The 17,180-nt window shown below is 38.1% G+C and overlaps 1 protein-coding gene across 6 annotated transcripts in view; it reads left to right on the top strand.

Annotated features, from left to right (window-relative positions):
• Nucleotides 1-17,180, top strand: part of SLC15A2 (solute carrier family 15 member 2) — a 98,221-nt gene that overhangs the window by 27,300 nt on the left and 53,741 nt on the right. For 3 of the 6 annotated variants that reach the window (XR_008617413.1, XR_008617414.1, XR_008617412.1), the window contains exons 16-23: nucleotides 503-637; nucleotides 1,810-1,974; nucleotides 2,128-2,174; nucleotides 3,754-3,864; nucleotides 4,755-4,851; nucleotides 10,217-10,363; nucleotides 10,938-11,042; nucleotides 11,389-11,680. Coding sequence is in view for 3 of the 6 variants with exons in the window: in XM_055084996.1 (XP_054940971.1) it covers nucleotides 503-637; nucleotides 1,810-1,974; nucleotides 2,128-2,174; nucleotides 3,754-3,864; nucleotides 4,755-4,851; nucleotides 10,217-10,363; nucleotides 10,938-11,042; nucleotides 11,389-11,565 (984 nt within the window). In the remaining 3 variants the exon portion in view is untranslated. Of the gene's footprint in view, nucleotides 1-502; nucleotides 638-1,809; nucleotides 1,975-2,127; nucleotides 2,175-3,753; nucleotides 3,865-4,754; nucleotides 4,852-10,216; nucleotides 10,364-10,937; nucleotides 11,043-11,388; nucleotides 15,400-17,180 lie in introns of those variants that run through there. The other 3 variants (XM_055084996.1, XM_007122623.3, XM_055084995.1) reach the window with 1 other exon arrangement.

Below are 17,180 nucleotides of genomic sequence, written 5' to 3'. Positions count from 1 at the left end.
ATCTTGATTCCTTGGGCCCTAAGCACAGTACCTGTTTTAAAGAAGGTGCATAAGTGTTTGTGGTAAATGAGTAGATACAGGGGTAAAGCAGCAGTGCAAAATGAAGCCCACCTCCCACCTGAGTGATTCAGAGTATATTGTCAAGGAATTTCCAAACACCAGTATCCAAGATATATAACCATCTCTTAGATAGCTTACCACACACTCAAACAAATAACTTTTGGCAGATTGAATAGCCACTATTAGGGAAGGATGTATGAGGCCACGGCTGAGTCAAAAAGCATGGAATTTGTTACCTGACATCAGTGCTTGCTATATTGAGCTGGTGTTTCCCCCTCCAAACTGCCTTCAGAGTTTTCCAAGCCAAATGCTCTTTAGAGGTAGAAAACTGTGTCCTCCTGACTAGATGAGCTAGGCTGTCAAGAAAGGACTGAGGTATGTGTTCTCATGGTATCTGAAGGGTTATTTGTTGGTAATTCTAACATGTGTTCTCTGTCTTAAGGAAATGGCCCCACCCCAACCAGATTCCCAAGAGATTTTCCTACAAGTCTTGAATCTGGCAGATAATGAGGTGAAGGTTACAGTGCTGGGAGATGAAAACAACTCTCTGTTGGCAGAGTCCATCAAATCCTTTCAGGTGACGTATGGACTTGAATGAATCAGAAACACATTCAGATTATGCGCCAAGGCAGCAGCATAATACAGTGGTGAAGAGTGTGCACTTGGGGAGTCAAACTGCCCCAGTCCAATTCCTGGTTCTGCCACTCCCTAGCTATAAGACCCTGAACAAGTTATTTGATCTCTAAGCCTCAGTTTTAGCATCTGTAAAATGGCAATAATTTTTATGTCATAAGCTGTTGTAAGGATAAATATTATATGTAAAGTGCTTAGCATAATGTCTGGGACATTGTAAGCTCTCAATAGGTTGTAATTTGTGTTATTATTTCAAACTGCCTTGTAACACACACCCTGTGGAAGAGTTTGGCTTGCATATTTTCACTACTATTTTATACGTATTCTGAAATATTCATTTTAAAATATTTTTTAAACAATAAAAGTAGTATACATTTATTGTAGAAAATTGGGGAGTATGTCAAAAGATATAAAAACCACCTATAAATCCATCATACGGAGATAATCATAGTTAGCATTTTTGTATAAATGAAGAAACAAATTTTTAAAAAGTGTTGAAACACTATATGCTGTATTGACCTTGATTTTTTCTTTTTCTTTTTTTTTTTTTTTTTTTTTTTTGTGGTTCGTGGGCCTCCCACTGTTGTGGCCTCTCCCGTTTGGAGCACAGGCTCCGGACGCGCAGGCTCAGCGGCCATGTCTCATGGGCCCAACCGCTCCGCGGCATGTGGGATCTTCCCGAACCGGGGCATGAACCCGTGTCCCCTGTATCGGCAGGCGGACTCCCAACCACCGCGCCACCAGGGAAGCCCTGATTTTTTCTTAACATTAACTGCATCATAAGCATTTTCCCATGCCCTTAGGTAAACTTTGAGAATGTGATTTTAATGGATACATAATATTCTATTCTGTGGATATAACACGGTTTAGTAAAATATTTCCTTATAGGTATTTAATTTTTTTTGTTATTATACATAATTCTATAATGAACATCCTTACTTATAAATCTTTATTCAAGCCTCTAATTACTCCTATGGTATATTTCTAGAAATGGAATTACTACGTTAAAGGGTAATGTTGAAGGTATCTAATGAGGTCACCTGCCCTGGGTTACTATGAGATTGTGATGTCCAAGATGGGGTAGAAGGTGAGTGTGACAGGCTCTTCATTCTATAGAAAATGCCACACTATTCCAAACTCCACCTGAAGACAAAAAGCCAGAATTTCTACTTCCAACTGAAATATCACAATTTGTCTATCTACACTGAGCATTCTGTGGAGGAGAAAAAATGGTACACTCTGATCATTCGAGAAGATGGGAAAAGTATTTCTAGCATGATGGTAAGTTGAGGAATGGCCTAGTTTCCAAATTATCTTAGAGTACAATGACTGGGCTCATCAATATCTTACCAAGGATATGACTGATGATCAAAGTTTCTGATTATCAGTTCCCTCTTGTCAGCTGTAACTGATTTTTACTTCCCTCTATTGTAGGTAAAGGATGAAGAAAACAAAACAACCAATGGGATGACAGCCATGAGGTTTGGATGCCCAGGAGACCCAGGCCTCTCTGTTCACTTGAATCTTGGGTCTCTTCTGATTTGTGGGGCTTCACATGAAGAGACTTCACATTCTACTTGTCTTGTACAGGGATTCTCTTCCTAGTCTGTCAAGAGAATTAGTGTCAGAAGGCATTTCCCAGGGCAGTGAGAAGCATAGATTCAAAACCAAGTCTTTTGGTTTGCTTTCTCTTGTGGTATTCAAAGATGACCCTGTATTTATGTACGCCCCCTGTGCTCTGCAACATAAATCTCTTCTGCTGAATTTTATCCACTTATCTTGCTCTTAGGAAAATAACTGAATTCTTCCCTCTCTGTGATCACCAGAGAGAAATTTAGAAGTAAGCAAATAATCCTCCCTTCATTATTGGTAGTTGAGTATCTTTTATAGTTACTGTGTTTTTAAAGTAAAATTTAAAATAAACCTATAGAGGCCTCATGGTTTAGAAAAGGCAACACACTTGGAGTCAAAAGACTTGGTTTTGAATCTAGATAAGGCTAAAGGTCTTGTTAGACAGTCTGGGACATTTACAGAAATGGAGCCCTGAAGGGGTCACCTGCTCACTGGGGCAGGAATCTGACATGAAATAGACAGATGCATGTGCCTATGGCCATCAAGATTAGATGGTTGCTGTTGAGAATAGCATTTTAGAGGAGAGCTTTCAATGAAAAGTTTGAATTTCACTGAAGGGTGGAACAGTCATAATAATCTGCTTTTGCATATGCAGCTTCAGAAAAAGTAAACAGATCAAAATAAGTAAGACAACAATGAGGATAGGACTTCCCTGGGTCAGAGAGCAATGGGAACCTCCAGGAAGGATGAAAGGGAGCAATTTCTAGGTTAGTGCAGGATGATTGAATGTCCAGAAATCAATACCAAAGATTTTAGAGGGAACTGCCCTTCTAATCCCATGGGCCAGGGACCAACGCAAATGCTACCAGAAACCCAAACTGAGGGAGCAATTTAGCGGCCCAGCGTTCAAAAGACTAGAAAGATGGTTCTGAAAGAGTCCAGGGTTATCTGCAGACCCAAAACAATGATAGCTCAACCTACTCTGGGCTGGGAGTCTGAGTTTTGCATAAGTCAAATCAGACTTCATTTGTAAGAGGATAAAGTATCAGTTTTATATAAATACTGGTACGTATTTATACGTTTATATATATACACACATAATTATTTTTCTTAGTGGAGTCTCAGTTGATGAATTACACCATTAGAAGAGGGAAAGAAATTAGGTGCACCTAATGTGGGTTAGTAAGGAGACTCGGACTGCCATGGGTGATCACAATAGTGTCATCCCAGCTGAAATCAGGTGAGAGTGTGGCAGATAAAAAGCTAATACCTGAGGAAAGAAAAAGTTAGGGACAGCTAAAACTACTGCTTGCTTCTTACATGTGAGTTCGTTTATTCACCCAGTTAACAATAGACATCACGTACCTTTTATGTGCCAGCCACTGTTCTAGGCACTAGGCATATAGCAGTAAACAAAACAGAAAAGGCCCCTGCCCTTTTATCAGGTGGGAGAGTTTGTCTGATCTGTAACAATGTCTCTACCCTTAGGTTTGTTAACACTTTGCATGAAGAGATCAACATCTCCCTGGGTACAGATACCTCCCTCGGGGTTGAAGAAGACTACGGTGTGTCTGCTTACAGAACTGTGCAAAGAGGAGAGTAAGAGCATTACCCTTGTAATTTTACTTTTATCAACAACTGATTTTTTTTTTTTTTTTTTTTTTTTTTTTTTTTTTTTCAGTACGCGGGCCTCTCACTGTTGTGGCCTCTCCTATTGCGGAGCACAGGCTCCAGACGCGCAGGCTCAGCGGCCATGGCTCACGGGCCTAGCCGCTCCATGGCATGTGGGATCTTCCCGGACCGGGGCACGAACCCGTGTCCCCTGCATCAGCAGGTGGACTCTCAACCACTGCGCCACCAGGGAAGCCCATCAACAACTGATTTTTAAATGCTTTCTTTGCATATAGGTGGGAAGATTAGGTATATCTCAGCTAATTTTAAATATACACAGATTCCTACTCTCTTTCGACCTTTGCCTCCTTCCCTCAGTCTCACCTTTTTCTGCACAGATATATTGAGACCATGCTTGTTGTAAAGGCCATACTGTATAGTCAACAAGGCCATCTCTGGGATGTTTGCCGGTTTATTATTGGCTCCCACTCCTACCCTTTGGTAACTCCTATTAACACCTCCTTCGAGCTTATCCTTTCAGGTTCACTGTTTTATGCTGTTCCACTAATTCATAAGACTTAGAAGAGAAAAATTCATAAAATTTAGATGAGAAAACTGAAGTTAACAAAAGAAGACAATTTGTGCCTTCTGCCTTCAGGTTTAAGGTTAAAAAAAAAATTAGCCAACAGACAATGAAAAGCTCAGATCAGGGATAGAAAAAACCTGGCATGAAAATAATTCACTCTGAGACTCCTCTCCTCAAAGAGAAATGGTAGCTTTGCTGATCAGTAGAGAGATGAAATCACTCTTTCCTCCGGAGATGGGAATGCTTTTCTAAACTGTAGTGTTTATTCTAACCTAAATTTGTCCTGTTCCAGATATCCTGCGGTGGCTTGTAGAACAAAAAGTGAGAACTTTTCACTGAATTTGGGTCTACTAGACTTTGGTGCAGCTTATCTGTTTGTTATTACTAATGTAAGTAGCTCATGGCCACCCTTACTCTCTCCTTCCATATATCTGTATCTATATTTATGTCTATATAACTATATCATATCTATATCTATATATAAATCTATATCTATCTGAATCTGTATCTATCCTGGGACCCAAAGAAGACTCTGTGGCAAGACAGCATCACATACTTATTTGTAGTGTAAGGTGATAGTTTCTATAGTGACTTCAGAAAACGTACTAAGGTCTCCATGAGGACTTAAAAGAGATAACATTGGCAACAGGCACAGGGTCTTGGGGAATGGTAGACATAATTTATCTTGAGTCATTGCTATGAGGTGACATGGTCTGCTGCAGTCTCATTATGTCCCCAAGAAAACAAAAATTGTTTAGGTCTTCTTGACTGACTCCACATGCGGGTCTCCTAGCTCCTTGGAAACTGATCTGCTAGCATATCACAGTCTGAAATACCAAGACTTGTAGCAAATGTCAATCTCTACACAAAGTTTGGGGGATGAATTAACTGTGCTCCATCAAAAGCAATTGTCTCAGCACTCAGGACATGACACCTCTGAATTTTAATTCTGATGTGAATCTTGATTCTAATTTTATTTCATTACTTTTGACATTTTATTAAATATAAAAAGAAGACAGTGAATAAGAAAAAGATGGAAAATTTCTAGAAGTGTGATGAGAATAATCTGTAAAGTTTTTTTATTTTAATTAATTTAATTAGCATATCTTTAGTATGCCATTTCTTATTACAGCTTTATTAAGATATAAGTCATATACCATACAGTTCACCCACTTAAAGTGTATAATAGTTTTCAATGCATTAACATATTCAATATATATTGTATATTCAATACATATGTAGAATATATTTTCAATAATATATGTTCAATGGTTTTTAATAAATTCACAGAGTTGTGTAATTTTAGAACATTTTCATCATTCCAAAAAGAAGCCCCATATTCATTAGCAGTTACTCACTATTCCCTCCCATACCCTCTAGCACTAGCAACCACTTGTTTACTTTCAGTCTCTATAAATTTGCCTATTCTGCCTATTTCGTATAAATGGAATGATATAACATGTGGCCTTTTGTGTCTGGATTCTTTCATTTAGCATATTTTTTAAGGTTCATTCATATAGCATACATCAGTACTTCATTTCTTTTTATTGCCCAATAATAGTCCATTGTATAGGTATAACACATTTTATTCATATATTCATCAGTTGATGAACATTTGGTTGTTTTCACCTTTTGACTAACATAAATAATGTTGTTATGAACATTCATGTACAAGTTTTTTTGTGGACATATATTTTCACTTCTCTTGGGTGGAGTTGTTGGGTCGCATGGTAACTCTATGTTTAACCATTTGAGGAACTGCTAGACTTTTCCAAAGTGAACATACATTTAACATTCCCACCAATAGAAGGTGGCAATTTTTCTACATCTTTGCCAACACTTGTTTTTCTATCTTCTTAATTATAGCCATCCTAGTAGGTATGAAATGGTATTTCATTGTGGTTTTTATTTATATTTTCCTGATGACTAATGATGTTGAGCACCTTTTAATGTACTTTTTGGCCATTTGTAATCTGCTTTGGAGAAATGTCTATTCAAATTCTTTGCCCAATTTCTAATTGGGTTGTGTTTTAATTATTGAGTTGTAAGCATTCCTTATATATTTTAAACATAAGTCCCTTATCAGATATATGATTTGCAAATATTTCCTCCCATTCAGTAGGTTGTCTTTTTAACTTCCTTAATGGTGTCCACTGAAGTACAAACATTTTTAATCTTTATTATGTTCAATTTATCAATGTTTTTCTTTGGTTGCTTGTGCTTTGGGTGTTACATCTAAGAAACCATTGCCAAATCCAGTGTCATGAGGATTTATGCCCATTATTTTCCTTTAAGAGTTTTATAGTTTTACCTCTTATATTTAGGTCTTTAATCTATTTTGAGTTCATTTTTGTATATGATGTGAGCTTGGGGCTTAACTGCATTCTTTTGTATGTGAATATCCAGTTGTCCCAGCACAATTTGTTGAAGACTCGTCTTTTCCCGTTAAATGGTCTTGACATTCTTGTCAAAAGTCAATTGACCAGAAGTGTGAGGGCTTATTTCTGGATTCTCAATTCTATTCTATTGATCTATATCTTTATTCTTGTACCAGTACAATAATCTCTTGATTACTGTTATTTTGTAGTAAATTTCAAAATCAGGAAGTATGAGTTTTTCAACTTAGTTCTTCCCTTTAAAGATTGGTTTGGCTATTATGGATCCCATGAGTTTTCATATGAATTTTAGGATCAGCTTAGGATCAGAAGCCAGCTGGGATTTTTGAGAGGGATTGCAGTGAATCTGTAGGTGATTTTGAGGAGTTTTGCTATCTTAACAATATTGTCTCCTGGTCAGTGAACATGAGATGTTTTTCCATTTATTTAGGTCTTCTTTAAGACCTAAATTTTTCAACAATATTTTGTAGTTTTTAGAGTATAGGTTTCACATTTATTTTGTTAAATTTATTCCTAAGTATTTTATTCTTTATTTTGCTGTTGCTAATGTAATCATTTTCCTAATTTCATTTTTAGATTGTTCATTGCAAATATGTAGAAATACAATTGATATTGATCTTGTGTCCTGCGACCTTACTGAACTCATTTGATAGTTTTAATAGTTTTTTAGTGGATCCCGTAGGACTTTCTACATACAAGATCCTGTCATCTGCATAAAGAAGCTTTACTTCTTTCTTTTCAGTGTGGATGACTTTTATTTCTTTTTCTTGACTAATTGCTCATGCTTGAACCTCCAATACAGTATTGAATAGAAGTGGTGAGAGTAGACATCCTCTTAGGGGGAAGGCATTCAGTCTTTTATCACTAAGTATGTTAGCTGTGGGGTTTTCATAGTTATTTATCAGGTATCAGGTTAAGTTCCCTTCTATTCCTAGTTTGTTGTGGGCTTTGTTTGTTTTTTACTATGAAGGGGGGAGGTTGAATTTTGTCAAATGCTTTTTCTGTGTCTATTGAGATAATCATATGGTTTTCTATTGATATGGTATATTATATTAATTGATTTTCTGATGTTAAACCGACTTAGCTGTATTAGTTTTCTAGGGCTGCTGTAACAAAGTACCACAAGCTGAGTGGCTTTATCAACAGAAATTTATTTCCTTACAATCATAAAGGCTAGAAGTCCAAGATCAAGGTGTTGGTAGAGCTGGTTCCTTCTGAGAGCTGTGAGAAAGAATCTGTTTCATTTAGCTTCCTTTAGCTTCTAGTGGTTTTCTGGCAGTATTTGGTGTTTCTTGATGTGTAAAAGAACCACTCCAGTCTCTGCCTTCATCTTCTCATGGAGTTCTCCCTGTATGTTTGTCTATGTTCAAATTTCTCTTATGAGGACACCAGTCACATTAGATTAGAGCCCACCCTAGTGACCTCATTTTAACTTGACTAATTCTACCTGTAACAACCCTATTTCTAAATAAGGTCACATTCTCAGGTACTAGGGGATAGGACTTCAACATATGAGTTTTAGGGGGACACAACTCAACCCATAACACTTGCATTCCTGGTGTTTTCCTTCTGTCTCTCATATGCTGCTCAAGATAGAGGCTATATATATTGTTACTGAATGCCAGGATAATAAGCATCTAGAGTAGAGATCATATATTAGAGGCCTGAGGGCCCAGTTCCTCACCTAGTCCTGTTTTGTTTGGTTTGTACAGTCTTGACAAAAATAAAAATAATTATTATTAATTGACAATATTTAAAATTCAAGTGATTTTACCTAAGAAACTGGATTCCTTACATTTCTTAAAAACAAAATCAGAAGATTCTATAACAGGTATTACCATGTCAGTTGGCTGGTGCTATAGTGGCTATACACTTTAGATGGGGCTGGGCTGTCCAGTTCACCATAGTCCCTATCATTCCCATTCAGCCTGCTTTGTTTAGTTAATTACCTGCCTGTGGGTATTTGAGAATGTGACCTTGATTTACAAGCTCAGGTCACAGTCTTCTCTTAGGCTAAGAAAACCCAAATATATGCCCAGGTATTGTTCACAATACCAACTAAAACAACATTTGCCTTACTACATTTTGAACGCAATGGGCTTTGACTCAGAGAATCAAGGGCATTTGGACAGCAAAGACTTTTGATTTCAGGGACTTTTGACCTATATGCTTTAGCTCTGCTATTTTTTCTTTTTTTTTTTTGTGGTACGTGGGCCTCTCACCGCTGCGGCCTCTCCCACTGTGGAGCACAGGCCCTGGATGCACAGGCCCAGCAGCCATGGCTCACGGGCTCAGCCGCTCCGTGGCACGTGGGATCCTCCCGGGCCGGGGCCTCACGGGCTCAGCCGCTCCGTGGCACGTGGGATCCTCCCGGACCGGGGCACGAACCCGCGTCCCCTGCATCGGCAGGCGGACTCCCAACCACTGTGTCACCAGGGAAGCCCTAGCTCTGCTATTTTTATCTCATGATATATCCAGATATTACACCGGCTATCTAATAACACTTACTACCTAATAACTTGGTTTTACTCCAACAAAAATACATAATTCCAAAAATTTAATTCCATTATTGTAAGAAATATTAGTAAATATAATCTATATAAAATAAAACGAACTACAGCTAAAAACCTGCATGTAATAAAAGTAATTTTAGACGAAAAAAGAATTGTAGAATCGTGTATATTGGTAACATTAATGACAAAAAATTGACCCTGAAAAGATTCTTCTTGACCAAAATTTTACAGAAAAATTGCATATTTTTGACAAAATTTGAATGTGTAAGATTTGAGTCCATAATGGCTAATAAATAGAATTCAACATAGCAGGTGGTATTTGATATGGATTTTAAAACATTGATCAAGAAAATCTTCAATGTAAGGGTTACCAAGAAAATAACTCATTTTGATAAAAGTAATTTTAGTAAAATAGATATTTAAATGGAAAATGTTAGAAATAGTTTAACTGTATTTACATAGAAAACAAGGAGTTAAACTTTTCTTAAGTACATGCTTTTCTGAAAATTCATTGTGTTTGTATAATTCAGATGCCATTTTACATTTAAAATGTTGGCCAGGATCAAAATACCCAGTAGGTCAAAATGGTGGGAATCCAAAGTACAGTATCAAAATAGTCTACCATTTAAGGGCTCTGCAGTAATGGTATTTGATTGACTGAAGTCAGGCAAATGAGTTCAGTGTTACTGAAAGGAATTTCAAAAAACTGAAATTGTGTAGAAATTGCTTGGTAGCACAAGGATGAAAATACAATGAGGGGATGGATATAAGACCATAAAATGTTGTAGGCCAGGAATATTTACTTGAGACTCCTGACAAGCCCATTTCTTCTTTCCCTCACTAAGAGCACCAGTCAGGGTCCTCAGGCCTGGAAGATGGAATATATACCAGCCAACAAAATGTCCATCGCATGGCAGCTACCACAATATGCCCTTGTTACAGCTGGGGAGGTCATGTTCTCTGTCACAGGACTTGAGTTTTCTTATTCTCAGGTAGGTTTTTGCAAGTGGAAGGTGGAGGTGGAGCTGTTGCTCAGAGGATGGAGTTTTAATCTTGGCACTGCCTTAATTAGGTATGTGACCCTGGCTAAGACCTCCATATTTTTTGGCCTTAGATTCCTTATGGTCCTGAACAGAGTATCAACTTGACTCTTAGGGTAATGGCAGGCTGGATCCCTATGCTGTTTGGGATCCAGAAAAGAATACTTAAATACTAAGAATAAGGGCTATGGAATCAAACTGCCCACATTCAGATTTTGGCTGCACACCTAATGTGTAACCTTGAGCAAGTGTATCTCTCTAATGCTATTTTTCTTTATGTATAAAATAATAGTAATAGAACTTATCCCTTAGGGTTGTAATGAAGATTATATGATATAATTAATTAAAATATTCAGTTAAGAGCTCCATCTTATTGTTACTCTGAACATTATTACCATCCCCTGAATCAATGTGATAGCTGAACTTAGTAGGGGGAGTTTTTGTAGGAGAAGTTTTCTGGATAGATGCATGGGGCATGAGGGTGGTGTATGGAGTTTGTTTACTAATAAATTTGTGTCCTCTCTAGGCTCCCTCTAGCATGAAATCTGTACTCCAGGCAGCCTGGTTGTTGACAGTTGCAGTTGGGAACATCATCGTGCTTATTGTGGCACAGTTCAGCAGCCTGGTACAGGTATGGACCTAAGGGAAGCAGGAGCACGTGTCTACCCAAGGATTTCCCTTCAACTTCCTCTGCTCTCTCTTCCCCCTCCCCTCTGTCTCCCACATTCCCCACTCAGCCCTCTGACTTGTGATGGATTAGATACCCACAGACTTTGCCAGAAAAATAGACATGTAAGTGGCAATAATGACTACCATGGGCCCATGCAAGGAGAGGCCAGTGGGCCCTGTCTTCTCCTGCCAAAGCTCTTCCTAAACAGGTGACCCTGGGTAAATCTGCTCCCCAGTCCTCATCCTATAAAGATCCATTTAGTTTCAGGTTCTCCATATTCTTCTCTTATATGTATTTCTTCCTGCAGTGGGCCGAATTCATTTTGTTTTCCTGCCTCCTGCTGGTGGTCTGCCTGATCTTCTCCATCATGGGCCACTACTATGTTCCTATAAAGCCAGAGGATATTCAGGGGTCAGCAGATAAGCAGATTCCCCAAATCCAAGGAAACATGATCAGCCTGGAGACCAAGAAGACAAAGCTCTAATGACTCCCTGGACTCTGCCCAGACCCCAATTCCTGACTCTGGTCTTGGCCATCACCATCTTCAAGCATTTTTTACTCCGACTTGGTTAGAAGAGAGAAGTAGTGTCATATCTGAGGTAATCTTCTCTACTTTTCTCCCATGATAGAGGCAGTTCTAGGACTGGGTTTTTCAGTACATTATAGCAAGGCCCCTGAGACTCTGTCTTCCTATCTCTCAGTGAACTCGGTAAACCTTGTGTAGTGTTGCTGAAGCTGGCCTGCTACCTCCAAATGGCCATAAAAAACACAAATGTATAATTGAGGTTAGTCTCTGTGCTTATCAAAGTTATGTAGGAATTGTTTTACCTGCCATTTAGAACTGATGACCCCACTTTTTGAAGTGCTGATTTAGAGGCAAAATTGCAGAATAACAGAGAAATGGTATTTCAAGTTTCTTCATTAGAGTGTAATTGTACTGTGTACAGGGACCTCAAGAATTGGTATGTCTGGTGTGATCTTGTCCAGGGCCTGGCTTCTCAGGTATCCAGATTTGATAAGGCCTTAGTTAATTTTTCAGTACAGATAGTAGGAAACAAAATGACATTTTATTAACACATAGGAGAAGATATATCTTTCTGATAATTACAGTATTTTATCTACTAACCCAAATCCCCTTTCTCAGTACTGATAGATATTTGGAAACCAAATTAAAGATAGTAAACATGGTTCTGGAAAAACAAGTATAAATTGCAGAAGTCCTAATGAGCCATTTCTTCTACACTGTACATTCTTCTTAGGGACTACAATGTTTCATCCCTAGAGTATGCCCTCCTGTGGACAGCTGTGTAGACACTAATTATAATTTTCCACCCTGCCTTTTCAATGTTGTTGGGCCAGCTTTTTCTTATTATTACATCATCTTGCTTATTGCAACAAGTATTTAATAACAACAGTATTTTTGTGAACATAACTTCCTTTTTTATTAGTACTTCCTTTGGCCTCAAAGTAGTGGATCTGTTTTGATAATTTTTCCTGTTTTACTTTTCCCAAAATTTTTAAATGCCATTTCTTCATTTAGGCCTGGATTTTCCTGTTTATTAAAAAAAAAGTTATATTAATACTCTAGGTTTGAGCTTCTAAAATGGCAATGCTCAATGGGGGACATGGTCCCATTACAGGATTCTAACAGGTTGAGGGAAGGAGTGGTAGAACATGACAGGTTTTTTTTTGTTGCTGTGTTGGTGAAAAAAGTTGAGAAATATTACCTTGCACACAGTGAATGAATCAGTGGACAGACATGGGAATATCATGACTCTACAGTGTATTGCTGGGGGGAAAAGTTCAGAACAGTTGTCCTAGAGAGCCTCATTTCCATTGGTTTTGCTCCATTATTCTCATCTAGAACTGTGTTGAGTCAGTCTCACATTGTAAACGTAACAAGGAAAGTTGCTTCAGTTTCCCAAGCTTTAATACTCTAGTCTTAGTTACCAAGTTTTCCGAAGTACCGTAGTGACAGCAACACCATCCAGTTTCCACAGATATCTTAATGTGAACCTGACTGTGCTTCTTCAGAAGATTCTCTGTTCATTTTTGAGCAGCTTTAACTCAATCTGTTCTATGAACTATTGTTTCAAGAGATATTAACAGTGCTCTGTGAATAAAAGTTTTTATGGATAAATAACTTTTGGAAATGAAGCATATATATCTTCTTAACATTTGCATACTAAGGATTCTGAGATATCCTTCGGTAAAGACACAAGACACTTTGTTTAGTTTCACATGGTATAGTGTTCTGCAGAACACTGACTTGGGAAAAACTGGCAGGCAATTCTTCCTTATGTTGAACTGAAAGCTTTCTCTTTGGAACCTCCTACCATTGGTTCTTTCCTTTATCGCTAACAAGAATAAGCATAAACCTCTCTTTTATGCAGCAGAATTTCTGCTATTGGGAGAGAATTTTTATGTCGCCTCCCCAGTCATCAAGTAAGTATTCATCAAGCTAAAGATTCTCAGTTTTTTTTCATGGCTCTTCACAGGGCGTAGTCCAGTCCTTTCACAACTGTTTTTCCACTTCTGAAAAATATCCTTTCCCTGAAATGTAACAGTGGGTCAGAATCCCTCTTAATATGAGATATTTGAAGCCAATATGTACAACATTCCAGAATTGGTTGGACCAGAAGAACTACAACCTGCTTTTCTCCAAACAATACACTTCTGTTAATGTAGCCTTAGGTAACATTAGATGTTTTTGGCAACTGCATCACAATGTAGGCTTACGTTTTAATCACATGGTTGGTTAAAACCTCAAAATTTTTTAAGAGAGTTATTTTTTTATTCAAATACATCTTTGAGGGCTTCCCTGGTGGCGCAGTGGTTGAGAGTCTTCCTGCCGATGCAAGGGACACGGGTTCGTGCCCCGGTCCGGGAAGGTCCAACATGCCGCAGAGTGGCTAGGCCCATGAGCCATGGCCACTGAGCCGGCACGTCCGGAGCCTGTGCTCCACAAAGGGAGAGGCCACAACAATGACGGGCCCGCGTACCTCAAAAAAAAAAAAAAAAAAAAAAAAAGAAAAAAATACATCTTTGAGTTTCACTATATGCCATTCATTGAGTTAGGTGTTGAAAAACAAAGATGAGTAATCTGCTATACCTGTGTGCAAGGTTACCTCACTTATCTTGACTAGCTGTCAAGACCTTAGAGAGTACACAGGGCTTAAGGAAGTAATGGAATACTGAGGGAGAGCAAGAAGGACAGTATGACAGGACTGGAGTAAGTAAGGTGTAAAGAGATAGAGGATGCAGTCCCAGGAAGCTAGGGACCAGATTATGTGGGGCCTGTGGCCATGATAAAACATTCTGATGTTATTCTAAGTGAGATGTGAAACCGTTGGAGGTTTAGAACATGGGGATGACATAATCTGACATTCTCTAAGATCAATTTGTCTGCTAAGTAGAGAATTGTCTGTAAGCAGGAAGGAATGGAAGCAGGGAGTCCAATTAGGAGATATTTATAATTGTCCAGGTAAAACACGATTGTTACTTGGCCAAGGTGGTAGCAGTGGAGGTGGGGAGAAATGGCTTGACTTGGAATAAATTAACTTATCTTTAAGGTAGGACTGACATGAATTGAATATGGTTTGCACATATGATTTGAAAGAAAGAAATCAGTGCTGACTCTTAGATTTGAAGACTCGAGTAATGAGGATGAATGATGGTGCAATTTTCTGAGAGTAGGGAAGACTAGGGCAAGAATAGATTTGGGGTGTAAAGTAACTAAGAGTTTTGTGCATGTTGAACTTCAGATGCTAATAAGGTATCCAATTGGAGATGTTGAGCTGGCAGTTTTATGGGTCTGAAATTCAGTTAAGAGCCTGGAGCTGGATATATAAACTTGAGAGTCATCAGCATATAAACGGTATTTAAAGGCGTGACACTGGAGCAGATATCCTAGGAAGTAAACATATACAGAAAAGAGGTTCAAGGTCTAGTCCTGGGGTTTCCCAACATTAGAGATCTAGAAGAGGAGGATCCAGAAAAGGTGATGAGAATGAGTGATTTATGAAGTAAGAGGAAAACCAGGAGAATGTGATTTAATTATACTTGTTTATTACAATTAGATAAAACTAAAATGAAAAAAAAAAAACTTTGATCTAAAGGAAGCACATGTTCTGCTTAGGAAACCTGGGTTCTGGTAATTTCTATATAAGTTTACCTGAATTATTTTGCCTCCATGGTTTAATTCAATTTAATGGAACTTTTTTTTTTTTAACCTGAGAGACATTATGTCAGAAGCTATGGGAGAAATAAATTGGAATAAATAGAGTCCCTACTCTTAAGGAGTTTGCAGTAGGAAGATAAGGCCTGTACCTAAATAACTATCATGTAAATAAAAATTAGTGTAATAATTTTCATTTGTTTAGCATTTTACTTTTCACATGCATTATTTCAATCCTGTTTACTGAAGACAGAATGTCACCTATACCAAGGAAATTACAAAATGTTACGAAAATTCATAAGAAGGAGAGATTACTTCTGGCCACGGGAATTAGGGAAGGATTCATGGAGTAGATAGTGTATTAGGCTTGACCTTGAAGGTGACTAGAATTTGGACATGGAAGCAAGGGACAAGACAGCATTGCAGGTAGAGAGTCCCTCACAAGCAAAGGTGAAGAGGCAGGAATACAAAACATTGGGAGAATGATGAGTAGCCTGATTTGTGTGGAGTAGAGTGTGTGCAGAGTAGTAGTGGGAGATAAGGCTGGAGAAGTATATAACAATATGTTGGAGTCTTCCACATCCATAGACATTAACACCAATTCTTTGGCTCCTTTTTAATGCCAGTGATCTCCATTTTACTTTATCTAGGGTAACTCAGTCATCCTCAAACTTAACTGTATCTTAAATATACCTTGAAAGACTCTACCTCCAAAATCTCCAATTTTGAGATCTTCTATCCTTCTACAACTTTTCCTCCCCCTCTCTATTGAACTCATTGTTCATCTTCATTTTAAACTCCAATTGACACATCTCAGTTTTCTCATACTGTGTGCTAGTCTTGCCATGAAACTAGCTTGGACCTCATGGTCAGTTATTATAGCTCCACATTTTAATTATGCATTTGCTACCACCTCAGAATTTTTGGCCTTCTTCACCTTCCAACGTCTTTGCCAATCTCTTCTACCACTAGGCACATATATCCATTATTTCTATTCCTATTTTTGGATTGCCTGGGAGTGCAGGAAAAAGTCACAAGACTATGATTGTGTAGTTCCAAATTCTACATCATTTACCCATTTTCCAAATTAGGAACTTAGGCATTTTCCATGATTCCTCCCTCTGCCACTTCACACATACTCAATTGATCAACAAGTCTTGGAGATTCTACTTACTTAGTAGACTTTGAATCTGTCCACTTCTCTCCTTTCCCACTGCCACTATACCAGTTAAAGCCACCATCATATCTGTAGATTATTACAACAGCCTTTTAAGTTTACTTTTTGGCCTCCAATTTTTCCTACATTACTAGCAATATGATCTTTCTTACAATGGAACTCATATTGCTTTATTGATTAAAAGCACTTCATTGCTCCCTATTCAATCTAAACTTCTAACTCCTCAACAAGGCCATCTGACCTTGTCCCTACCTACCTAACTAGTCTCATCCTGCCACTGGCCCTTGTCAAGTTGCACACCCCCTGCCAACACAGAGATCTGATGAGATCTTAATTGGGATTTTTTCACATCTATAGGTCAGTCTGGGGAGAGTTGGCATCTTTACCATACTGAGCCTTCCCAGCCTTGAATCTTTCTTTTTTAAATGTCATTCCTTTTACTTTCTTTGGGTTTAATTTGCTTTGCTCTTTCTAACTTCTTGATATAGATACTTGGATCATTTATTTTTCTTTTTTTTTATAATATACACATTTAGGATAATAGTGGGGTTTTTTTAATAGTTTTTTTTTATAAGTTTATTTTATTTATTTATTTTTAGCTGCGTTGGGTCTTCGTTGCCGCGCACGGGCTTTCTCTAGTTGCGGCGAGCGGGTTTTTTTGTTTTTTCCCACATTGAGCCGGTCTTTATTTGCATCTGTTCATTTATTCATTGCTTTATCCATTCAACACATTTTTTCTTTTTTT

The sequence above is a fragment of the Physeter macrocephalus genome, chromosome 1, assembly GCF_002837175.3.
Source record: "Physeter macrocephalus isolate SW-GA chromosome 1, ASM283717v5, whole genome shotgun sequence".
NCBI classification, from domain to species: domain Eukaryota; kingdom Metazoa; phylum Chordata; class Mammalia; order Artiodactyla; family Physeteridae; genus Physeter; species Physeter macrocephalus.
This window is presented reverse-complemented; position numbering and strand designations above follow the sequence as displayed.